Source organism: Gymnoscopelus microlampas (assembly GCF_963454915.1).
Source record: "Gymnoscopelus microlampas genome assembly, chromosome: 2".
NCBI classification, from domain to species: domain Eukaryota; kingdom Metazoa; phylum Chordata; class Actinopteri; order Myctophiformes; family Myctophidae; genus Gymnoscopelus; species Gymnoscopelus microlampas.
This window is the reverse complement of record NC_139939.1, coordinates 35,061,396-35,088,286: the sequence shown is the minus strand read 5'-3', so window position 1 is coordinate 35,088,286 and position 26,891 is coordinate 35,061,396. Positions and strand designations below refer to the sequence as shown.

Genomic DNA, 26,891 nt, shown 5'->3' with positions numbered 1-26,891 from the left:
TTTCATATTCTTTTATTCCTATGACAGAAAAGACACACGCACGCACGCACGCACGCACGCACGCACGCACGCACGCACGCACGCACGCACGCACGCACGCACGCACGCACGCACGCACGCACGCACGCACGCACGCACGCACGCACACACACACACACACACACACACACACACACACACACACACACACACACACACACACACACACACACACACCTACTTACCATTAAGTTTTGGCAATTTTCTTTCCTCTCACAGTCTTGCAATATATTCTGCATATATAGTCCTCAAATTGTTATTTTAATTACTTGAAAAACATTTTTTTATATTTACATTTTATATTTTGTATTTTATCTTCATGTTTTTGTAATCAATAAACAAAATAAATTTAAATTAAGTAAATCATAAATAAAGACGATGGTGAAGTCCCAAATAAAACTGTTTTATTTGAACGATATCCGATCCTCCTTCACTCCTCCCCCGGCTGATGCCCTGCGCACTACCCACACCTGTCTGCCTTCCACCCCTCCCTCCCTATCTTCATCTACTCCTCCTCCCTCTCCCCCACCCTCTCTATCCCACTTCTCTCCCCTCTCCTCTAAAGAGGTCCTTCTCCTTGTTACCTCTAGTCGCCCCACCTCATGCTCCCTGGACCCGGTCCCATCCCCTCTGCTGCAGTCCTCTGCACCTGAACTCCTTCCCTTCTTAACCCACCTTATTAACACCTCTCTGACGTCTGGCTACTTTCCCTCTGCTTTCAAGACTGCCAGAGTCACCCCCCTCCTGAAGAAACCCATACTTGACCCCTCTGAGATCAAGAACTACAGACCGGTTTCCCTTCTATCCTTCCTATCTAAAACTCTCGAACGTGCTGTCTTTAAACAACTGTCTTCCTACCTCCACCAGAACAACCTCCTGGACTCCAACCAGTCGGGCTTCAAAGTGGGTCACTCGACAGAGACTGCCCTCCTGGCAGTGACGGAGTCGCTCCATGCCGCTAGAGCGAACTCTCTCTCCTCAGTCCTGATACTCCTGGACCTGTCTGCAGCGTTCGACACAGTGAACCACCAGATCCTCCTCTCCACCCTCGAGGGGATGGGTGTCTCAGGCTCTGCACTCTCCCTGTTTGCATCCTACCTGACGGGTCGCTCCTACCAGGTGATGCTGAGAGGGTCTGTGTCAGAACCACACAGGCTCACTACTGGGGTTCCCCAAGGCTCGGTTCTGGGTCCTCTTCTTTTCTCCCTCTACACTACATCTCTTGGTGCTGTCATCCACTCCCATGGCTTTTCCTACCACTGCTATGCCGATGACACCCAGCTGATCCTCTCATTCCCCCCCTCTGACACACAAGTGGAGGCACGCATTGCTGCTTGTCTGGCTGACATCTCGGAGTGGATGTCGACGAACCACCTGAAGCTCAACCTGGACAAGACCGAGCTGATGTTCATCCCGGGGAAGGGCTGTCCTCACCGAGACATGGCCATCACCATTGAGAATGCTGTGGTGACGTCAACTCGGACTGCGAAGAATCTGGGTGTGACCCTGGACGATCAACTGTCGTTCTCGGCTAACATCGCATCAGTGACACGGTCCTGCAGATTCCTCCTCTACAACATCAGGAGGATTCGCCCCTTCCTCACGGAGAAAACAGCCCAGGTGCTCATCCAGGCTCTTGTCATCTCCCGCCTGGACTACTGCAACTCCCTCCTTGCTGGTGCTCCGGCATCAGCCATCAGACCTCTGGAGCTTGTTCAGAAAGCTGCGACTCGTCTGGTGTTCAACCGCCCCAAGTTCTCCCGCACAACTATCCTACATTTTATATTTTGTATTTTATCTTCATGTTTTTGTAATCAATAAACAAAATAAATTTAAATTAAGTAAATCATAAATAAAGACGATGGTGAAGTCCCAAATAAAACTGTTTTATTTGAACGATATCCGATCCTCCTTCACTCCTCCCCCGGCTGATGCCCTGCGCACTACCCACACCTGTCTGCCTTCCACCCCTCCCTCCCTATCTTCATCTACTCCTCCTCCCTCTCCCCCACCCTCTCTATCCCACTTCTCTCCCCTCTCCTCTAAAGAGGTCCTTCTCCTTGTTACCTCTAGTCGCCCCACCTCATGCTCCCTGGACCCGGTCCCATCCCCTCTGCTGCAGTCCTCTGCACCTGAACTCCTTCCCTTCTTAACCCACCTTATTAACACCTCTCTGACGTCTGGCTACTTTCCCTCTGCTTTCAAGACTGCCAGAGTCACCCCCCTCCTGAAGAAACCCATACTTGACCCCTCTGAGATCAAGAACTACAGACCGGTTTCCCTTCTATCCTTCCTATCTAAAACTCTCGAACGTGCTGTCTTTAAACAACTGTCTTCCTACCTCCACCAGAACAACCTCCTGGACTCCAACCAGTCGGGCTTCAAAGTGGGTCACTCGACCATGCCTCACTCTCCCTGTTTGCATCCTACCTGACGGGTCGCTCCTACCAGGTGATGCTGAGAGGGTCTGTGTCAGAACCACACAGGCTCACTACTGGGGTTCCCCAAGGCTCGGTTCTGGGTCCTCTTCTTTTCTCCCTCTACACTACATCTCTTGGTGCTGTCATCCACTCCCATGGCTTTTCCTACCACTGCTATGCCGATGACACCCAGCTGATCCTCTCATTCCCCCCCTCTGACACACAAGTGGAGGCACGCATTGCTGCTTGTCTGGCTGACATCTCGGAGTGGATGTCGACGAACCACCTGAAGCTCAACCTGGACAAGACCGAGCTGATGTTCATCCCGGGGAAGGGCTGTCCTCACCGAGACATGGCCATCACCATTGAGAATGCTGTGGTGACGTCAACTCGGACTGCGAAGAATCTGGGTGTGACCCTGGACGATCAACTGTCGTTCTCGGCTAACATCGCATCAGTGACACGGTCCTGCAGATTCCTCCTCTACAACATCAGGAGGATTCGCCCCTTCCTCACGGAGAAAACAGCCCAGGTGCTCATCCAGGCTCTTGTCATCTCCCGCCTGGACTACTGCAACTCCCTCCTTGCTGGTGCTCCGGCATCAGCCATCAGACCTCTGGAGCTTGTTCAGAAAGCTGCGGCTCGTCTGGTGTTCAACCGCCCCAAGTTCTCCCACACAACTATCCTTCTCCGTTCTCTGCACTGGCTCCCCGTAGCAGCTCGCATTCAGTTTAAAACCCTGGTGCTAGCCTATAGAGCAGTGAAAGGAACAGCTCCTTCTTACCTCCGGGTTTTGGTCAATGCCCACACCCCTGCCAGACCACTCCGGTCTGCCACCTCGGGGCGACTGACTCCCTCGCCACTCAACGGTCCTTCTGGTCGATCAACACGGTCACGACTTTTTTCTGTTCTGGCCCCACAGTGGTGGAATGAACTTCCCACTGATGTCAGGACAGCAGAGTCACTGCCCATCTTTCGCCGCAGGCTGAAAACCCACCTCTTCAGGAAACACTATCCTTCCTCTTTGCCTGGCCTACTTGTTGTTAACTAGTTGTACGAACTCTTGTTTTATTTTTGTATTGTTTTATTGGATCTTGTTTAGTCGATACACTTATTTGTTTTAGCTCGTGCTCATTTGATTTTGCCATTTTTGTCTCATCTGTTTAAGAAAGTAGGTAGCTGATATATTGCACTTTTACCTTAGCGCTAGGTATACTCTTGGTTGCTTGTTTTTGCAGGAAATGTACTTAAAACTTCTGGTGATTAGTAGTTTTCGTTCCCTACCTATGTTGAATACACTTATTGTAAGTCGCTTTGGATAAAAGCGTCTGCTAAATGACTGTAATGTAATGTAATGTAATGTGTTTATTTCTTTATTTTTTTATTAATATAAATATAATCAAAATGAAGTAAATTGTACAAATCTTAATCAAAATAAAAGTGAATTTAGTGAATTTATATTAAAATTCTTTAAAATGTTATTATCCAGAGTTTGATAACAGCACACAATCATTTCTCTCAGCAAGTTTTCTAGATCTTGTTTGACATTAAAGTGATATCAAACTTTAACCTTCACATTTAACTTGTTAACTCAGTGGTGAAATTATATATTTTTTTAAAAACAAGTCTGATGTAAGCTACAATACACTGCAGTTTTGTTCTGGAGGGCCAGTCCTCACTAAAAACAAATACAAATACATGAAATAAGCGTTCCCAGTATTTTTATATGTTTTTTGTTTTCCATATTATTGTTGGTCCTGGATGCTGTGGAGGGATGGGGTTTTCTTCCCTTTTTAATTTACTGTCTCAGTGTGCTTTTTGTATTATATTGTGTCTGTTTATATTTGATTATTTTCATTTTATGTGTCTTTAATTCAATTTGTGGAATGTAAATATTGATAACTTTTTTTTCTTTTTCTACTTTTTAATTTTTTACTGGATTAAACGGAAAGGGCGGGGTACTTTTTGATGGATTGACCCTGCAGCCAATCATAACAATTTATGGGTATGTGGGGGGCGGGACCTCGATAGATGTGTTTCAGTGTTGCCAGGTCTGCTTATTATAAGCCATTTTGGGCTTCTTTTTTCTGTAAAGTTGCTTGTAAATATTGGTACTTGCGGGTTGTGTTTTTTTGGGCTTGTTTCGAAAGTGTAGTTGCTTATTTGGTCTTGCTTCATATATTAATACATTTTTGTCTAATGCCAGGGACTTGATTGATTGATTGATTGATATATTTATTTAGTAAGACATGAGAACAGAACAACAGTAGGCTACATGGAAGTACAAATTCACAATACAAGGACCCCCCATACAAGATTTGTGTCGTTCAAATTTTCTTCAAGATTTTCTTTTTTTAAATGGCAGATCTACAAGCTCACAACGCGTCACGTGCGCTTGTGGATTGGCTATTTTCTAATAGCCATTGTTTACAGAGCGAAGGGCCCTTTAGTACCCATGACCAAAGGGCTCGCTTCTTTTGGCTTGTTTTCATAGACCTGGTTGTTTCTCTCTCGAAACCTGGCAACTCTGGTAGAGGGCGGGACCTCGATAGATGTGTTTCCAACTTTAGACCAGAGGCTTGACTCATTACACCAGAACTTCACTGGACCGACAGTACAAGTACAGCCACCATGTCAAACAATAATGCCAACAACAACCTGGTCATCGCTCAGAGGGCCGTGAAACAGCTTCGACTGGAGGCCAGCGTCCGGAGAATGAAGGTATAATGGATTGATTCGTCAACAACACTGACTGACTTAGAAGAAATGCGGAAGCCAGCAGCTGGGGGCAGCGAACTGGAACGATGGAACCAACTCCACTGTTTCTGTCGCATTTATAGGTTTAACAATGATGTTGTCGCCTGTGACAGTGGTGGAAAAAGTACTCACATTTCTTACTTGAGTAAAAGCATCAATGCTGCAATGTAGAAATACTCTTGTTACAAGTAAAAGTCCAGAATTCAAAATATACTTGAGTAAAAGTACAAAAGTATTGGTATAAAATGTACTCAAACTACCAAAAGTAGAAAGTACTCATTATGCAGAATGTCCCATTTCACAGGTTTTCAAATGTATAAAAAAAATCATTTGAAAATAGCAGACCTACAAGCTCACAATGACGAGCCATGTGAACCATGGCTAGTAGTGGAGTGGAGTAGAAGTAAAATGACTGAAAATTAGAAATACTCCAGTAAAGTAAAAATACCTCAAAATTGTACTTAAGTACCATACTTGAATAAACCTACTTAGTTACTTTCCACCACTGATCATCGCTACAAGTTCACAGTTCATCTCATCACCAGCGCTGAACTTACTGAACAATTTATAGATCATCATCCCTTTTGCATGCCCAGCTGGCTTACTGTTATTATATAAAAAATGAAAACATGTCTCTTCGTCTAATAATAATCTAGAGAAATGTTAATTGTTCCATCAATTAATTATTTTAATAGTTATCCAAAACAAATGGCTTATCCGGCTTTCCTTCGAACCAGCTATTGAAGCTAGAGTTAACATTTCATATTCAGCTACGTTCTAAAAGTTTTTATTGAACGTTTGCACTGTATAATATTGGCCTTGTATCAAGACTACCAGAGATGTATTTTATCGATTTTACATTATCTACGATAGATACGAAAGTAAAAGTCAAACTCGATAGAATACATCTATGATCTATGATGATCTTGATCCAAGGCTAGTAATATAATACCATCTCGCGCTTTGCTTGCAAATATTATGCAAAAGATGTAGGCCAACAGTCTAATATGTGGGAGTGAGAAATAGCCTACATAATGGAACAGAGTGAGAAATAGCCAATGAATTATGTTGGGGAGTCCTTTATAAAATGGTAATGATTTCCACGTACGAAAGTGTACACACACACACACACACACACACACACACACACACACACACACACACACACACACACACACACACACACACACACACACACACACACACACACACACACGTTTAAAATAATGTGTGTGGACTGGACTCTGATATGATGCCCTGAGATCAACAGATGATGCATGCTGTAATATCATGAAGAAAGTTGAACTCTGACTGTCTCTCTAGGTGTCACAGGCTGCTACTGAGTTGAGAAACTTCTGTCTTCAAAATGCACAGAAGGACCCTCTTCTGGTGGGAGTCCCTTCCAGTGATAATCCATTTAGACCCCCCAAGTCCTGCTCACTCTTCTAAGGTATATAATGCTTACGCCGTACATTTGAGGTGTATTACTTTTAGTTGTTTACGTGACATGTAACAGTGCTAGTGAGCATATCTGGGTTTAGTGTCTTGATGGCACTTCGACAGGACACATGGTTGGAGACACTTTGAGATTGAACCTGTAAGTGTCATTTAGGGATCTTTACAGTGATTTCAGTGGCCACTGGCTGATAATTGGGGAAATATTTTTGGAGCCTGTTTCTCTTTTATAGTTTGCTTTGATGTTATGATGAGATGACAATGACATTTAGTAACACCAAGTAATTTTCCCTTCAAACAATGGAAGTTGTCTTATTGTGTACTCTCTCTTTTCAAAGCAGATTATTAGAGCAGAAAGCATCATGGAAGTCTTCTCCAGTTTGGCTTCTTATCCACCCTATTGTCTTCTTCTGTCCTACTCCTACGTGATGTCACTGTAAGCAAGTCCTTTGGAATGAAGGGACATGGAATTGTTTGGTTGGGACTATCTGATCGAACTGTTTGAAAAAATACACTTTGAATGTTCTACAGTGCCAAACTGTAAAAAAGATTCCAAAACTGAGGAGAAATCATGATCGCCACTCGGTTCATATTTCAGTAATCTTTTATTGTTTTACCCAGGGATAAATAATTATGATATCAGCCCTAACTATCCACCCATGCAGTGGGCTCGGACTGTACTGGTGTTTTGAAGCACTTGGGAGAAAATTAAACACTATTACAAAGCTGGTGCTCTCCAGAATGAGGGCTGCTGGTACTAAGTATAAATTGCTTTTCCTATGTATTTTGCAGTACACTACAGATGTTTCTGTAGAGTAAGATTAACTGACAAATATGGTCAACAAAATGTGTTTTTTAAAGTGCTACACTCATAGTATGCAATGCACACCCGCAGAGGTACACAAACTGTATACATTTGACGTTTTATTCTACTCTGCACAGTCGGTCAGTGCGCAACATTTATAGTAGTTGTATCAAACCTAACATTAGGAGGTACGATATCAGTGTTACAGGAACATTAATCCTAACCAAGTGCAGGACACTACATTATGCCATCTGATGTTACTGTATCGTTGCTGTCGGCAGAAACCTTGTATCTCCATATTTTAACTTGTTTTTTCAGGAAATGAATCCCCTGCTTCGTCACACGAGACTGTCGCAGATCGGAGATTTTTGCAACATTTTGAAAGTCACGGTGTTTAAGTATGTCTATGGGTTTTATAAATATTGAATGAATGAAAAGTACCAAGAGCTTGTGACTAAAATAACCTTAAGAGTAAACGTTTTGACATACAAGGTTTCTGCGCCACAGCGACGATTATGCTGAATGGCTATCAATTTGTTTGTCTTGTGTGCCTTTTGTTTTGATGTACACGTATGTATTTATTTGGCAATTTGTGCAATCCATTGAAGACATTGCTTTTATTTGCCTGAATGCGATTTTGTAAAACAGTTAAATGTAAAGACGCATATGCATTCATCTGAATTAAAAGTAAACATGAGCTCATTGTTAAACGGCAAATAATCACATCTTATATGTCAATTAAACAAACTAAATAAATAAATACACTGATGGTTTTAGATTAACCATTTTCAACACTGTAATCATATTACACCTTTTGCGTTAACCTGCTGTAAAATGTCTAATTCTTAATCTGCCTTAATACTTTATACTGTTGGTGGCTTTTCAGACACTATTAAATTACTTTTTTGATCACTTGAGCATTGTCTATGTTAATGTGCCCACTTGGAGTATCAAACTATTTGAAAGAATGCCACATAATTATTCCTATTGCCACCAAATGTTTGCTACACCTGCACTATCAAGCTGAAGATCTGAGTAGCAGAATAAATCATACAGTACATGACGGTGGAAGAGGTACACAGATTGTTTTTTACTTAAAGGGCAAGAACACTTTGTTAGAGGTTTGGGTTATGCAGTTACCTTGCCATGATGTAACTCCAAAGGTGGACAAGAAATACAAAATTATTGCTCCATTGATTAGAAATTGATAATTCAAAATATGCTCCTCATTGACTTACATTGTACAGTGAAACAGCTCTCAAAGTCACTCTTTTAGCACATAAACGAACACAAACAAAGCTGATTCAGACAATATAGAACATCACCAAACCCACTGTTTTTTAAATAAAAATGTCAACTTCCTGCTGATTTTACTATTTGAAGATCAGGATCCGCGGATCCAGTCCGGGTTTTCTTCCTAATAAGAATAGCAAAATCAAACAGGAAGTTAACATTTTTATTAAAAAAACAAACTACTGGGTTTGGTGATGTTTGTTTGCGTTCGTTTATGTGCTAAAAGAGTGACTTTGAGAGCTGTTTCACTGTACAATGTAAGTCAATGAGGAGCATATTTTTTATTATCAATTTCTAATCAATGGCGCAATTATTTTTGATTTCTTGTCCACCTTTGGAGTTACATCATGGCAAGGTAACTACACAACCCAAACCTCTAACAAAGTGGTCTTGCCCTTTAAGTAAAAACAGTTGGTCACGGTTGAAAGTAAAAGGCTTACATTCAAGGTACAAAAGTGTTCACATCAAAATATACTTGTAAGTACCAAAAGTAAAATGATTTAATATTTCTAAAATAGCAGATCTACAGATCTGATTGCAAATGTTTAAAATGGGGCTTAATTGTTTAATCTTTTGTTTTGATATCTAAATCTAGAAAGTGACTAGTAACTAAAGTGTTCAAATAACTGTACTGGAGTAAAGAAGTATAGTATTTGCCGCTGAGATGTAGTGGAGTAGAAGTATAGCATATTGAAAATGCAAATACTCAAGTAAAGTAAAAGTACCTTACAATTAGAAGTGAAGTACAGTACTTGAGTAGTGTACTTAGTTACTTTCCACCACTGATGACAGATACTGAAAAGCAGCTCATTGGCTGGCTTTTTCCCAAGCCATTCTTGTTAAGTTTTGCCAACTTAAAACAGGAGGGGCAAGGCAAGTGTTGAAGACTTATGTCACCTGGCCAATGAGCTGTTGGTCTGATTACATTACAGCCAGTAAATTGAAGGTCTGCTCACCTGAATCACTGAGTTTCCCTGGTGTTTGGCTTTCCTTTGTGGATTACCAGTCTCAATCAATCTCACTAATGACACTCACTGCAAAATTATTTGAGAACAGATAATTTGTTAAAACTACTGCATTTCCATCTTTAATCACATGTTATGTTGAGATTCTCATTAACCAAAATACCATCACCTGGAAATAAAATGGCCGCATCTACCTATGCGAGTTGACTTGTTCAGGTAAGGTACCCAAAAAATGTCCTCTAATCCTGGTAATATTTTTGTTTAATGTGTTCTTCAAAGGTGTTGGCACAAGAAAAAAATGACAGAACAGTGAATTCAGGTACATGTGTATTTCATGTGAATGTTAGTTAATGGCTAATGTCACTGGTTCCCAGGTGTGCAGGTGTGGTTAGAGAAGAGTTGGCCCAGGCCCACAGAGGAGAGGTTGGGAGTATTATTTCACTGAAATGCAAACATATTGTTCTATTGATCAATACACAGTGCAAACGTAGAACAATCGGCTCACTTTTATTATTGTGTCATAATTCAGTTACATATCCCTGCTGTAAATGGTAAATGGTGCATTTATATAGCGCTTTTATCCAAAGCGCTTTACATAGATTGTGCATTACCTGCTGTATCTTTCCCTTTTTCACTATTTAACCATCTGTCTGTCTGTCCATCCCTCCATCTTGCCTTTTTCCTCAGATCGACATTACACTGGCATGCAATGGAGTCCAGTCCTGCTTGGGGTGAGGTCTTCCATAGCACCTCAGTGGGAACAGACGGGGTGGAACATAGAGGCAGATTGTTCTCACTCGAGGTATGTAAGAGAGATATTCATATCTGTAACTAAAGGGTTACAGATACTACAATACAAGCAAACAAACCAAAAACGCAGCAAATGGTTTCTTCCTGTAGGGAAAACTTGTGGACAGCGATCAACATGTGGCCAGGCTTCAGCAGATGCTGCAACAAGAGAGGGAGAAAGTAAGATGTGCATGTTTGTGCACATGACACATTGCATAATGGCTCTCTATTCCCTCAGGAACTCTTCTCCTCTCCTTCCTCTTGGCAGTGTACCCGTCTGCAGCTGCAGTGTAACCAACAGGAGGCAGAGTTGAGACAGAAAGAACAACTCGGCAACAGACTGAAGGAACGACTGTCCCAGCTCACTGACAAACACAAGCAGAGGGGCCTCTGTGAGACTTGCACCCATAGCATCTACTAATACTTTAGCTCAATCAACAAATTCATGCATACCTACTCAACACATTTCTTTATTACATCCTTTTTTCCCTGTGGACATTGTAGAGATGCTTTTTTTCCACACACCACTTAGATATTCGATCTGTACAATGCTCCTTTTTTGTGTCAAGCCATAGAGGTGCTGAACCTTCTACCTGGAGGAAGAGGGAGAACTGATAAGGCAGGCAGATCAGCCCGGCCTAATGGAAGGTACCGTAGGCTGGTTGTTGCTGATGTTTTATTAAGAACTAGTCAACTAAACACGGAAAACATGAATCATACAAATACATTATGTAGCTGCACAAAGCATATTCCATCATATTCTATCACAAACTTTAATTCTGGCTGTCCAATCGAGGACCTGGAAAACCAGGTGAATGCCATTGGCTACCTAACAGACTACAAAACCACCAGTCCCTGAAGACCAGGGATGGGAACCACTAGAACACCTTCAGCTGTGTTCTTTTCCTCTTCCTAGACTCTCCTCTCAGACCTCTACAGCTAGGCAAGAGATGGCAGCACTTCGTTTGATGCTGGAACGGCAAGGAGCAGAGCTCAGAGAGGCCATGAAGCTCCGGCACAGTATCACCACTTTACTCCACGCAGTAAGAGTCAACATGCAGCAGGTATGTGGGGAGTGGATGGAGAAGCTATTACAATTCAGCCTGGATGTGGCAGTAGTAACACTATTCATCAAGAGCCACATACCATCTAGTTGAGCCATTAGTACCAGTACATACCGTTTCATTTTTAAATGATTAAACATGAATCGATCAGTGTGAATTTGTCATTAATTATATTTTCCCAAATGTTATTTTTGTTTTGTAAAGACTGTCATGGACTGCGGGGATGAGGAAGATGTCCACATTAACACTGATAAGGAGAGCCTAGTCCAGTCAGAGCTGACCTTGGGTGAGCATGTGACAGGGGGTGTAGTGCAGTGTTGGCTGAAAGTGCAGAAGAGACTACAAGACTTCCTCCTCCCAGGTGGGTGTGTAAAACAGTTCTCAGTATTCAAACTTGAGGCACACATTTGGCTTCCCTACTTTGGGCAAATACGTTGATCTTTTTCAAAAATATTGAAAATAGGGTAGGAACCCTTACAAAAAACATGCAGTAATCCTGATCTCTATACTGCCGCTTCCTGGTCAGCCGGGGCGCCTGATGGAGGGGAAAGGAACTGGTTGGAATAACGTGTTCCTTCCACGCGCTACATCCTACCGGGGGGAATTCTCACCTGTTACTTGATAAGAAGCGGCCTGCTCACTCCTCATGCATTGAAGGAAGCATGAGCTCAGTTCGGGGCTCTCCTCAGGCTGGCAGAGAGAGAGCAGCGTCCAGGATTACAGCTTAGGCAATTGGCACTGGGTGAAAAATATATATATATTGAAAATAGATCTACTTGCTCACAATGCATCACACACCTGTAGATGGCCATTTTCACTATTTGTCATACAAGGAGGTTTTTAGTGGTTAAGAGCTTTGTCTATAGCCCTGCCCTGCTGTCCTATGAAAACATTCCTGTTGCATGTCTACTGATTTTTGTCATTAGGTCATGACTAATCTTTTGTGAAATACTGGTTTAGGAGAAAGTGTTCTTTGGGTTTGTCTGTGTAGGTAACAGTGTGGTCAGTGATCAGGACAAGCTCTTATTGGAGCTAGAAACCGAGCTAAAAGCGAGCCAGGAGCTGATCAGAGTACAGCAGCAGCTGTTACAGGTGAGAACCTCTATCATGCTGTATGTAATACACACCTCAATATTAACTATTAAGGCTAAATTATACTGTGTCAACATTTTTTTGTTGTTGAAAATATGATGTTTTGGGCCGTCCAGGTGGCACAGGGGTAAATTGGGGAGGAAATTATAACGTGGGGAAAAAGTGGAGCTACTATGTTAGCCTACTGCCAGTGTGCACAAGAAATTTGGCACTGATCAGTCCAGCAGTTTGCGAGATTAGCTCCAGACACACACACACACACACACACACACACACACACGCGGATAGATGGTTATCCTCCTGCAGACCCACACCATTAAAAATGTGTTGTACAATGCAGCCGGTTGATGAAGTATGTATTTTCCCTCTGTTTCCACACATACTAGGCCATTACAAATAACAACATGAATATTTCTAGACTTGTAAAGTGATAATGCTTCCTTTGCTATATGTATTTGTAGGATAGCCTTTTCACGCCTGCCATGCCAGTCCTGGAGGATTCCTATGCCCTCGAGGAGTGGGAGAGACTTCATCTCCGCTGGGCAGAGCTGACTCACCAGAGGAGGACCTTTGAGAGGGAAAGGCATAATTTCACAGAGGCTGCCATCAAATTGAGTCGTGAGGTGAGTCGGAAGAAAGTGTGGCTGTAGTGTTTTAAAGTAATGCATGATTCCTGTTGACGTGGGCATCATAAATTATTAACAGACTTTTGAGGGGAAACCTAGTCTCATTGAGAGAGCGGGCATAGATCCAACTTGGGATGGCGCAAGGCTCATTTCGAGTTTATTGACAAACCATGCTCATTATGACTATCCAGAGTTGGGACAAGGAGGCAGAGTTGCATTATTTAGCTTCTCAGTGCTTCCACCAGAAAAGGCCATCCACCAAAAGCCCGTGAGACGATTGGATTACACTTGAAAGTGATGGAGACAGCTGGGAGGAGGGCAGACAGTGTCTGAGGGGGTTTTAAGGTAGGAAATGCAAAAGGGGCACTTTTTTCTAGTTGGATAAATGCGTTTCGGTAAATGAGTGGCAAAGGCCTCACTCACTCACTGTAAGATGGTAGAGTCCTGTGACCGGCTAACATACTGGCTATAATGTATACCATCCTATGGTAGTAGGGGAAAAAAAGTTTAACTTTCGACAATAAATTGTTTTCTGAGTTTGTTTGTGCACCCATCTGCCTGTACAGCGGCTTGACTTTGATCAACAGAAAGGCTCTCTACTGAAGCAGCAGTTTCTCAGTCTGAAACATTCGCCACTGTCTGGTAAAGGAGCACATGGTAGCGACAGGGGTGAGAGCACTACCCTTGGTGAGTGTGCATTTTCTTTACTTTTTTGTGTGGTTACTGAAAGGGTTGGCAGATCATAACTAGCCTTTCATTCATATCACTGCAAAAGCCAAAAAACATGTCCTTCTTTGCAGATCTGTCTGTTTTGGGGCCCATGATGGTTTCCGGCTATTGTCTTATCACACCTTCACCCAAAGAGTCACGGGTCAGTCCTCTTGCAGGGTTCGCTGAAAGATGGGTTCAGCAAAATATTGGAGTTCGAACCCCTGCAACTCCTGACCTCTACTCTGCCCTAGGTCTTTCCTACTGCAACAGGTTAGTTAAGCAGCATTGTGCAATTTGATAGTCTCAAGGCCTGAAAATAATTAGCTGTATGGTTTCATTTAGACTTAACTAATACTGTCCCAATGTCCCCCCCCTGTATGAATGAATGAACCATTGTAAAGCGCTTTGAGTAAGTTTGAGTACTTAGAAAAGGGCCATCAAAATTATTATTATTATTACTGACCAACCCCTAACTGCTACCATATCAAAGATCCTTGATCTTCTTTAAAAGATAGCCCTTTAGTTTCCACACCTCGCCAATAGTATGAAAGGGTACACCCTGGGGGTGTACAAGTCTGGTCTCAAAGTAAATTTTCTCCTGACATGTCTATCTGCAACTTACCATTTTAGTGTAGGAATATTTGGCTGTGTGGTTCCAAATCCCCAATATTCATTTCTGTGACTATGGGGAAAATGTGACTAGGAGACGATAAAGAGTCGATCAAAGTAGAAGAAAAAATAATGGGGTAAAAGAATCGAGTCATCTGTGATCATGTTCACTTCTCCATTAATTAAAGGAACACTTAACTTGGTTATAATGTAAGCCTCCCAAAGATAGAAAACAGAGCAGCCTTTTTGTGGGTCCTTTTCACTCTTACTTTAATATGATTTAATTCCTCAAAACTGTTCTTTGATATCTTTTTTTCTGTTAATATTTCTGTATATAAATTCTAAGTCTGGATATCTTTTTGTTAAAGGTAGGGTAAGTGATATTTTTTGGTTAAAACAAAAAGTATTTTGTTAAAAGGTTAAAGCACTATATTCTGATAGTAATCATTGCTAAAGAGTGTTTGTTCAGTAACAGGAGTCTCCCCGTCTCTCCAGCTCTTTAATAAACAGAAAATACATTTTCCAGTAGGTGTCAAAATCTCAGCCAATCAGGAGAAAGTACCCATTTTTAAGCTTAATTTTTATAGTGTTCCAGTTCCAATTTTGCCTGCTCATTTCTTAGTGTCATCACTTCCAATTTCACTTGTTTAATCTGTATCCTGATTGAATAAAATTGGAAATGAAACGAAAATGCATGTTCTGTTTTATAAAGAGGTGGAGAGACAAGGAGACTCCTTTTACTGAACACTCTATAGCAATGAGTACTATCAGAATATATAGCTATTTAACACTTATTTTAACCAAAGAAAATCACTTACCCTACCTTTAATGAGATATCGGCCTATTCATGATTATTGAAGTCTGATGCTTCTCAAAACATATCTTAAACACACAACTTAACACACTTCTTAAAAATGCTATTCTGATGTTAGTGTTTACAGTAATTGTTTAGTAATTCAGTTCCGTTGTGCCATAATCCATTAAAAAAAAGTCCCATTATGCGTGTATCCGTTTAGTTGCTGAAGGGGTTGGAAGAGCTTAACACAAGACTAGAGTTCTTCATTCATATCACTGCAAAAACCACAAAGTGTGTACTTCCATTTCACTGTTTTGGAAACCCATGATGGTCACATGAAACTTAACTGCAATTCATCAAAATGCTATGCTGATGTTGGTGTTCTCATTAGATTTCACAATTTTGGTCCTTTGTGCCATAATCTATAAATCCCATATATATGCATGTATATTATGGAATCTAAGTGATAACACCAACATCAGACAAACACTTTAAGTGTGGTGTGTTTTGTGTTATTTTGACTCTCAAATGCATGGTAGTCTGTTCATGTTTACAAATTTAGTGAAATAACAATCCATGATTGTGGCAGGTCTTTGGCTTAAACAGAACTCTGTGCTAGAAAAACAAATGAATGCGACTTAACTATTGAATAGTAATAAAGCCGGTTACACTAAAAGATGAATTGACATGTTAGACATGCTAGTTCAGTATGGCTGGGTCCTATAAAAACGTGTACACCTCGTAGAGATGTTTCTGGCCCTTCTGTACTTCTTAACCAGCCTATCACTATTAATTTCTATTCCTCTTCCTATCTTCAGAGCCAGAGAGGATGAACCCCATGCACAAGAGAGCTGTAATGATGGAAGTGAGAGGATGCTGCTGCACACACCCCATGTTCAAAACCTAGACCGGTCATTTTAGTTCTGAGTGAGGATGGCATAATATAACCTGTTTCTGTAATAATATCTTACATTTTTAATGTGAATTATTAATAAAGTGGTGCTTTTTTTAAAAATTTCTTTATTGCGTTTCTGATTCAGAGCTGATTTGAGACTTAGATGATGATGAATACAGTTCTCCTTACGTTTTCCAGATTTCAACCTTGGTTGGGATAATAGTATTCACCGACATTTCTAGCAGATATAAACCACTCCAAAGCCCATGTTACCCACAAGTTGTCTCAGACCAGCTTAAGTCTCTGCAAATGGGGGGGCTTGCAGCTAGAAAATTGTCCATATACAGTTAGAGATATTCATCACCTACAGAGTAGCTACATGCATGGGCTACTTGCGTTATATGTATAGCTGGTGGTCTGTGAAGGCATTGTGTGTGGTCCCTGACCATGCATTCGGTAATAAAATAAAGTGCTGATTTTCTTTTTTTGAGAAACTCAGACCACAACTGTTGGTGATACATACGAGAACAGTAGAATTAGAGATCGTACTCAGTATATCATTATCAGTATTTCAAGCTTAAATATTACAGAAGAGGATCAGCTCATTGACATATCCAGCCACAGACTCTTGTCTAGAGGCACATCACATGTATGAAACTAAAGTTCTGGATGAGTTAGGCAGAATTGACAGTACTGATAGTAAAGGCAAAGTGTTTTTTGCAACAACATAGCTTTGTGAGAATTGTTTTTTTCCACACTGGCATACCTAATTTCACGGCTAGGTTGGAGACAGAAAATAACAAGAGATTGTCTCTAATCTCTCAAAACATTTTGTTTCTACTTTTTTTTTTTTGCAGATGGGTCCACAGATTGGACTGACAGTAACCTAGACGGTCCCTACTCAAGAAAAACAAAACAAATCTTAGCCCATATATCCCCAACCAACACAACTGTGGTCCCCAGGGGCCCTGGTTGATAAACTTAAATTGTCAGACAGCAATGCAGCATGTTGATACATGTTGTAGGGTCATGCACGGGATTGGCCCCTCGCTCATAGGGGCGTGAACCTATTATTACCGCGTGCAGACAATTGCCAATCAGTGAACCTGCGTGTACCAGACGTGTGTGCGAAGTTTTGGTAACACCGTTGCAGGAACAGAACGCAGTAAACGAGGGACGAGTTATTTATCGATACGATAGAATGAATGGTGTTTGCCAACATCTATCGCTATTCATCATGGAGTCGTACAAAAGTTTCCAGCCTTGGCGAGACTACATGCGTCTGTCAGACACCGTTCGAGAGATGAATCGTGTGGACACAGACCCAGGTTTCAACCAGGCCTCCTCGCTGCAGAGACAGAGAGCGTCACCTGTCACCCCTCATTGTCCTCAATGGGACATGGAGGAACTTTGTAACGAGCTGGCGCCTTGGCATCTGAACGACACGGTGTATCAGAGTGGTGACATCGTAGAGGTAGGCCTGTCACAATTATTACATCGTCTGATCCAGGGGCCCTCAACGTTTTTTAGGACGCCCCTAGCTGAGAGAGAGATGAAGCAGGGACCCCCACTACATACATATTGTATAATGTGTTGCACTTGCAGAGTAAACTTTTTCATAGATTTCATAGATGGCCTCATAGACTTATCAGTGTTATGTGAATTAATGATTTTTCTTTATTTCAGACATTTAACCACTGAAACCCTCAATACTTTGTAAACTTGACCGCTGGCTCTGTACTTTATCTGCTCCTTTTCCCCCTACACCAAACCTCTTTGCCGAAAATAGCCGATCTACAAGCACACAACACCTCATTGTGCAAGGGGTGTGAGCTTACGTAGTTCTGCTATTCTTTGCTAATGTTCCCCTCAAAATGTGTAGAGAGATTCTAGGGTTGAACTGGTTAATACAAATAATAATCCATATCACACAAAGATTTGGTGGTCCCCTGTAGTAACTCTGGGGATCCCCTAGGGGTCCCGGACCGGACCCTCTGTTGAAGACCCCTGGAATCGCAATTATTTGAGATAATCGCAATTATGTTTGCATAAATGTCGACACAATTTCACAATTTCAAATATTAAAAAAAAAGTTGAAATAGCAGATCTACAAGCTTGTGTAAGCTTGTAGATCTGCTATGTATATATATATTTTTTTTTACATGTATCCAAGAGTTTACAGTGTCCCATGGGGCATTGAGGGAATTATTGTCATCACTTCCTGTTGTCATTCAATTCACATTCCTGCAGGAAGTGATGCCCATAATTCCCTAGGAAACTTGTGCATAAGATCATTAAATATGTCAATTTCTTGGTATATTTAATGTATTTGTCTTATCTGCCCTGTCCCATTTTTGATTATGAAGCCTAAAAGGCAAACAGAAATTAAAACATCATTCATATGTTCCAATGCCAAACACACAATTAAATCGTTAATCGCAATTATTTGTATGACAATTAATCGTCAACTTCAATTTTGTAATCATGACAGCCCTACGTAGGACCTCCATTGGCAAATTCCTCAACTGCGGAGCTGTGGACCACAGTAGGTTCTCCTCTGCATGAAGGAGGCGCACGGAACCAGGTGGAATCCAAGCCTCTTATACCCACACCTGCAGAGCTTTGGACCACGGTAGGTCCTCACCATGACGCATGGACAGGCCAGTCACAATGGTAACAGGATAGGTGGGCACTAGGGACATCTGGGCACCTCAATGTAAAATTGGCCAAAATTTTAAAAAATAAAAATTTAGAAAAATAGTCTTAAGTAAAGCAAGTAGCAAACTATAAATGATTAGAACATGCTTAAACATTCGACAATTAAAGTCTAATATTTCTACAATTTCTACAAATTACTACAAAACCTGTATATCCAGTCATTTTTGGGCATAAACAAGGATAACACTAATTCTGATAATGATGTACCATGCTTGTATAAATCATGTATACTTAACATTAAAGACCATTTTTCTAATATATATATATTTTTTACATTTTGGACCAAATAGCCAATTTTACATCGACCAGATGTCCCTAGTGCCCACCTATCCTGTATCTGTTACATATTAAATTGCCTAATCGCAATTATTTGAGATAATCGCAATTATTTTGCATAATGGTCATAATCGTTTCCATGTAGAAAAATGTTCATACATTTTCCAAAAATAGCAGAAATAGCAGATCAACAAGCTTACAACGGTTGTAAGCTTGTAGATCGGCTATTTCAGCTTTTATTTTTTTTGTATAACATTATTAAATATGTCAGTAATTTCTTTGTATATTTAAGTTATTTGTCATATTTGCCCTGTGCAACTTTAATTACAAAGTAATTTCCAATGTTCAATGCCAAAAAACACATTAATCGCAATTATTTGTGCGACAATTAATCATCAACTTAAATCTGTAATCGTGACAGCCCTACGCACGGAACAAGGTGGAATCCCAGCCTCTTATACCCACACCTGCAGAGTTTTGGGCAGCGATGGGTTCTGTCCACGGCGCACAGAGCGAGGTGGAATCCAAGCCTCCTCCCCCGCTTTGGACCGCGCTCGGTTCTCTCCACGACGCACGGAGTGAGGTGGAATCCAAGCCTCCTCTACCCAAAGCGGGGGCGCTTTGGACCGCGCTCGGTTCTGTCCACGACGCACGGAGTGAGGTGGAATCCAAGCCTCCTCTACCCAAAGCGGGGGCGCTTTGGACCGCGCTCGGTTCTCTCCACGATTCGCGGAATGAGGTGGAATCCAACCCTCTGGGCCTACCGCCCAAACCCGTGGTGGGCTCCCGGCCGGTCCCCAAGGAGCGCAGTAAGAAGACTTTAAAGGGATCATTGGAGTCATTGGAACGCAGACACTGCAGCTTCTGTAAGCATAACGGAGAAGCAGAGTCCGTGTTCACTTCCCACTGCCTTAAGAACGAGGTTGGTGAAGTGCTTTGTCCCTATTTGCGACAGTACGTGTGTCCCCTCTGTGGGGCCACCGGGGCCCATGCTCACACCAAACGCTTCTGTCCCCTGGTTGACAGCGCCTACAGCTCTGTGTACACCAGATCCACGCAAAAGCAACATAAGTTCACACAAGACCATCAGCGTTAACTGAGATTGTTGGCTTTTTTTATTATCTTACGTGTGTTTTTCTCTAGGCTACTAGTTTTGATTTGAGTGGTTTTTATTTGCATGTTGGTTTGCTGTATTTCATTTGTCAAATGTGTTGTCAGCCTATTGTAGCTACAAACTGCATAAACAAGTTAATGTTAAGTAAATAATTATTTGAACAACAACCCTATTTGTAATTCTTATTGTTTTAAGTATTTAAAAACATCTTTATTATCTTACGTGTGTTTTCTAATTTAGATTTGTTTTATTGTTTTCTATTTGCATGTTGCATGTTTGCTGGATTTTGTTTTTGGGTTAACTTGTCAAATGTGTTTGCCTAGTGTAGCTACTAACAAAGGCATTAACAATAATGTTAAGATTTTGACAAATTCTTTGAACGACAACCCTATTTGTCCTTTTTGGGGTGAGGAAAAAATGATGTAGGGTTGTATTCCTACTGTTTTTATTTATTTTAAAGCGTGGTGGATAGATGCATATTTTCCTGCATGCATTTGAAGGATCATGACATAAATAACAATTTCTAAGACAATACATGGGTTACAGACTACAGTCATTGTTAACAAGTATCGAGTCATCATGTCAGCATTTTAAATCTTTTAAATCTAAGTGTGCCTAGTCAACAGTTACTCAGGTGTGCCATTGTTGGTCATGTCTTTGTTAAAATTAATCTTTATTGTCTACTGTGTGTTTGTCTGTGTTCTTAATTCTGTCGTATTTAACACCACTACATCTCTATAGAGATGTCTCTAGATAGAACAAACTACTGAACATGACATTTATTTAAACAATGTTTATTCAATGATGATCAACAAACCATATCAAAGTGAACATTAGAAACTGTATAGCAAACATTAACATGACTTGAAATTGGGGAATGAGGCTTAACAGGGTGGATGGTATAATTGATAGGTAGGGGTGCTCTTGACTTGAATTTTGTCCTGGGTCCGGATTTAGTCAGAGCATGGGTCACAGTCGAAATTCTCCAACTCCTCATGGGCGACCATCACAATCCAACTAGAAAGTAGAGGTAAAGTCACATAATTCGAAGGCAATGTCTGCTGTTTCATTTTGCCTGTTTAGCTTAGAAAATAATATATAAAGGTAAAGGCCAGTGGTGGAAGAAGTACTCAGATATTTTACTTAAGTAAAAGTAGCAATATCACACTATTTAAAATACTCTGCTACAAGTAAAAGGCCTGTGGTCAAAATGTTACTGGAGTAAAAGTCCAAAAGTATTGGCATCAAAATATACTTAAAGTACCAAAGTGAAAGTACTAAAATGTTTGAAAATAGCAGATCTACAAGCTCACAACGTTGTGATAGCCCGTGTATAAAATAGGGCTGAGTAGAAGTATTTGCCTCTGAGGTGTAGTGGAGTAGAAGTAAAAGTATTGAAAATTGGAAATACTCCAGTAAAGTAAAAATATCTCAAAAGTACTTAAGTACAGTACTTCGGGAATTGTGGATATCACTAGTAAATGTACTTCGTTACTTTACACCACAGTCTACAGTTTACAATCATCAAACAGGCAATGGTCTAAAAGCAATTGAACACTGACCAATCACAGCACAAGTCAAAAGGTCACCACTCAACCACTGGGAGGAGAGATGAACAGGGTGGTGTTGAAGCTACTTTTTAGTTGATTAGAATAGATAATTTTAAAAGTGAAGAATATTTCTTACTAAATGAAACTATCATGTCGGATGCCTAAATAGATAACAGCCTTCACCTAGTACTGGTTGAAGGGAAATTAGTTGGTGGTATTTTTTGCTGGTTTATCTAATTATTTTTGGTAGTACACAGTAAAATAAAAGTGTTCATTTAACCCTGAAAGACCACAGCACAGATCAATTGGATCCAAATTGTGGATACAAAAAACAGGGTGAAAGATACACAACATGTCTGTCTGCCTGAATGATTGGTTGCGTTGGAAATGGGGGAGGGTAGAACAGGTACAGTGTCAGTATTACATACTTCAGTGCAGAGAGTTCCTTGATCATCCCACAGACCACTTCTGTAGCATCTTCATGAGAACCAGGACCTTCATCCCTCTCTACCACCTCTTTCTCACTAGACAGGGGAGAGGGTGTTGGAACAGCATAAGAGTCTACTTACAGATGTTTTGGATAAAAGTCAACATATCTACAATTACTTAAATTGCCACTACGGTGTTGATAGTGCTACCTCGTAGTTGTGCCACAGGTGAATTTGTCTGTCTTGAAGATAGTTTGACAGGAGCAGTGAGAAGATGGAAGCCATTGTATTTTATTTTATAAGCTCATTAAGACTTGCCCCAACATGCTTGAGAGCAACTCCATACTGCTCTCTCTGGGGTGCATTTCTCCTTTCCGACATGTCGCCTTTCCGACGTTGACGAACCCTATACCTAACCCTAACCCTAACCCTAACCGCACGCGGAAGCCACTAGTCGGAGTGGTGAGATGTCGGAATGGAGAGTGAACACCCTCTCTCTGCAACAGCACTGCTGACCAATTTAGTTGATTTACAACACATCAATCAACTAGAAGTTTGTTCAAATTCTGAGGACACCCTTTTCTAGTTTCTAAAGATTTAAAAGCAGAGCCTTGATGAAAGTTCTCTCTCTGGGTAAATTATCTGAAGGATCTCAATGGTGGTTGGGTAATGAACTGTATTTACTGTATAAAGCGCTTACAATACAGCCTGGTTTACAAAGGTGGCTTTGAAACATACGCCATGTAATATTCCTGTTTCATCACGCATTGAATCACACTGCCATGCATTGAAATGTTGGAAATGTTTTATATAATTCAAAATTGATTGATTAATGATATTCTATAATATGCTAAGTGTAATGAGCTAAGTGCCTAAAATGGCTGCTGACAATGCCTCTTTCAGAACAAAGGCTCACTCTGCTCCTCTTGTCCCTGAAATGGAGGTCCTCTCAATCTCTGGTACATAACTTTAGAGCTTCAGTATCACCTGGCTGACACAATATACTTTGCCCATACTGAATCTCTAATGTAACATAGTTATGGAGATTGAGAGAACCTCCGTTACGGACCCCACACCTCCAATTAATTGATTGATGGACTGATGAGTTCCTCCACCCATGAGTGTGTGTCCACCCAATCCACAACTCCATTCCCTCCAACTTACATCACAGTGTTGTTCAGCTGAGAGTCAGATATGTAACTCAGGGACCAAGATCCAAATGGGCTGGGGGTGGGGGTGGTCCTGGTCTGGGGGCCCTAAGAGGTAACAGGAAAGGGGTGAGTGCCAAGGTTATTATTATTCACAGTTGAACAGCACCATTTAACACACTTGACACACACACACACACACACACACACACACACACACACACACACACACACACACACACACACACACACACACACACACACCCCCCAAGTACGGCAGAATTTTAGAAAACACTAGGTGAGTTGGGGGGGGGGCTGTTTGGTACAGTGTCTGTGTCTAAAAACTGATTCCAAAGATTAAGAACATGTTTTTAACAATACATAATTAAAGGCATGTAAATACAAGACAGAGGGGGGGGGGGGTAAAACTGAAACAGAAAAATGCAGTTTGACCACTCACGTTTTCATTCTCCTCTGAGCCACTAGGTGTCGCCGCAACCTCATAAGGCTCCTCTGTACCACCATTGAACCCTCCTATACCAGTCTCTGTAGATGGAAATCTAGCCTCAGCCCCATCTCTATCTCCATCTGCATCCTGAGGCACAGCTTCAGCTCCAACAGCCTCCATAGATGCGTCCCTGGCCACACTCTCCCTCTGTGGAGACAATGTCTGGTCCCCTTCCTGATGCCCTGTCTCAATCCCTGCATTCTGAGGGGTGGCTGTAATAAGAGTGATGGCAGAATAACAGTCTGGTCCTACACAGCCATCCTCCGTTTCCTTCCTCTGCTTCTCACACTTTTCAATGACAGTTTCATCAGTGGCTTCCTCTAGTTCTTGCTCCTCCCCAATCACAGGAATAGCTAGCCCATCTTTGCTCTCTGCAGATAGATCGTTCTTGAGATTGTCAATGACTTGCCCAGGACCAGGCTCTGTGCTAGGGTCAGCCCGGTGGCTCTCCCCTTCTGGGCACGATACAGCTCCACCAGCCTGGTTCAATGCATTACTGATCATATCTGAAGTAGTCATAGAAACATGGACTTCTGTGTCTGCCCTGTGAGATTAAAAAAAACACAGTGTTGTTAAAATGATGCGGGTGAAAACAAATACATTTAAGTTTAGTTTTGGCTTCTTTGATGCACTATGTGTGTGTGTGTGTGTGTGTGTGTGTGTGTGTGTGTGTGTGTGTGTGTGTGTGTGTGTGTGTGTGTGTGTGTGTGTGTGTGTGTGTGTGTGTGTGTGTGTGTGTGTGTGTGTGTGTCTGTGTGTGTGTGTGTGTGTGTGTGTGTGTGTGTGTGTGTGTCAGTCAGTGAGGTGTTTGCTTGTGTACTGGCTCTCAAAAAAGGATCCTAACCTGTCCTCTCCACTACAGAATCCTGACAGCCGTTTTGTCTCCATCTCCCAGTGCTCTGTGACCCTCCCTACTGAGGGTGGGGCAGAGGATGACAAAATCCTGTCTTCAGTCACCAGATCAGTCTCATTATCACAACCCTGACATGGGTCATCTTTCTTCAGTGTCACTGTCCATTGTCTGCCTCCTCCATCTCTAACATCCATTTCCGCTTGATCGTCTCCCTCTCTGCAGCTTTTTGTATTTTCTCGGTTTTGTGCCTCAAAGAAGTGACTCCTCTCCTTCTCCGTCAGACCACAGGTTCCCATTCTTCTCCTCTTTTTGGCTGGTAAGCCCACAGCAGCGGCCCTTTCATCACCACCAATGCACAGTCTGTTAGGCACCTGTTCACTGTCTTGGCTCGTCTCCACTCTGTGGTCCACGTTTTCCCCTGTGCACTGTCTCTCTTCACAGACATTTGGACAGGCTGCATCCCCGATCTCACCACCCTGGGAGGCTGGCTGGTAAGGCTGCGATTGATTTGTTGGTGAGTGAGTTGGAGACTTCATCGATTTCTTTCCTTCTTTCTCTTCACCCTCGTTATTATGACTTGACTTGATTATTACTACTGTGAGGTTCTTGAGCTGAAAATCTTTGTAGGGTGATGTCAGTACAGTTCCTCCCACTGTGTCAGCTATTACATTCTCTGCACAAACTGCCATTGAAGATTTGTCCTCTACATCACCCTCTTGCTCGGAGGTAATTGTATGCTCTTCCCCCTCCTCCAGTTGAGTGGTCTTGGTACATCCTTGTACACTGGACTCGAGAATTTGAAGAGAAGAGGCACTTGAGGTGGCATTTATCCCAGTGTCCTGAGGACACGAGAGAAGAGTTCAAACAGCATTCTTAGAAGGAATAGTTTATTTTTCAACTCGGTTGTTGTTATGTATTTGAGCCCTGGCACTACTGTTATATTGGCAGCTCACTGTTCCTTTAAGAGAGGTTGTTACGTCATCATTGGCGGACCGTGTCTGTATTGCAAAGCGCGCTGAATAAGTAAACAATGGATAAACTCTCTAACACTGTTTGACTCATTATTATACTGTTTATGTAAGTGGACATACATAACAGAACTGGCGACGAAGTTATACGGACTCTTAACGTGCAACAAATGGACTATTAAAAAAAAAAAAAAAAAAGACGAAGAAAAAAAGAAACCTGTGGATACTGCGCGACGAACGGCGCTATTGATAAACGGATCAAGGTAAAATAAGTGGATTAAAACTCCGCGAAAATGGCTGGACTTGTGGGACATATGGACAGTTTTGATAGTACAGCTGAAGATTGGATATCCTACATGGAAAGAGTTGAACAGTATTGTGTGGCTAACGAAATAGCAGAGGACAGACGAGTTGCTGTGCTACTAAGTGTTATGGGAGCTAAAACGTACAACTTGCTCCGCAGTCTCATTGCCCCCATCAAACCAGCTGCCAAAACCTTTACTGAAATCACAGAAATTCTAAAGAAGCATTTGAATCCAACGCCATTGCTGATAGCAGAACGTTTTCGATTTCACAAAAGAAATCAATCACAGTCTGAGACCATATCGGAGTACATTGCAGAGCTCCGGAGGCTAACAGAGCATTGTCAGTTTGGGGAAGGGCTATCGGACGCTCTGAGAGACAGATTTGTATGCGGGATGCACAACGAAGGCATCCAGAAACGTCTTCTGACTGAAGACAAACTAACACTAGCTCGTGCATTGGAAATAGCCATATAAATGGAAACAGCAACAAAGGATGCAAGTGAGTTACAAGGCAAACACAATGAAGCAAGATCAGTGCACAAGTTCCAAACAAACCAACGCAATGAGAAAACACAGCCTTGCTTCAGATGTGGGAAAAAGTCACATGACCCTGCAGATTGTTGGTTCAAGGATAAAGACTGCAGGCAGTGCAACAGAAGAGGACACATACAGAAAATGTGCAAATCAAGGTACAGTGATAGACAAGG

At 41.8% G+C, this 26,891-nt stretch overlaps 3 protein-coding genes across 3 annotated transcripts in view; 1 reads left to right on the top strand and 2 right to left on the bottom strand.

Moving 5' to 3' along the window:
* LOC311034037 (regulator of G-protein signaling 5) overlaps positions 1–26,891 on the bottom strand; it is a 96,245-nt gene that overhangs the window by 17,400 nt on the left and 51,954 nt on the right. The window lies entirely within an intron of this gene.
* Positions 5,091–16,414, top strand: LOC311055077 (afadin- and alpha-actinin-binding protein; the record flags this gene model as incomplete). The annotated part of the gene is made up of 11 exons (XM_084071167.1): positions 5,091–5,180; positions 10,635–10,703; positions 10,792–10,915; positions 11,093–11,171; positions 11,440–11,587; positions 11,792–11,948; positions 12,579–12,679; positions 13,141–13,302; positions 13,872–13,992; positions 14,106–14,286; positions 16,240–16,414. 11 exons carry the CDS (start codon positions 5,091–5,093, stop codon positions 16,340–16,342), a joined length of 1,335 nt encoding a protein of 444 aa, XP_083927293.1. The 3' UTR covers positions 16,343–16,414.
* LOC311056563 (uncharacterized protein) overlaps positions 21,330–26,891 on the bottom strand; it is a 7,096-nt gene continuing 1,534 nt past the window's right edge. The window contains exons 3-7 of the mRNA XM_084073274.1: positions 24,903–25,750; positions 24,011–24,602; positions 23,567–23,658; positions 22,403–22,498; positions 21,330–21,441 (exon numbers count right to left, since the gene is read on the bottom strand). Of these exons, the coding sequence (XP_083929400.1) occupies positions 21,378–21,441; positions 22,403–22,498; positions 23,567–23,658; positions 24,011–24,602; positions 24,903–25,750 (1,692 nt within the window). The 3' untranslated portion in view covers positions 21,330–21,377. The remainder of the gene's footprint in view (positions 21,442–22,402; positions 22,499–23,566; positions 23,659–24,010; positions 24,603–24,902; positions 25,751–26,891) is intronic.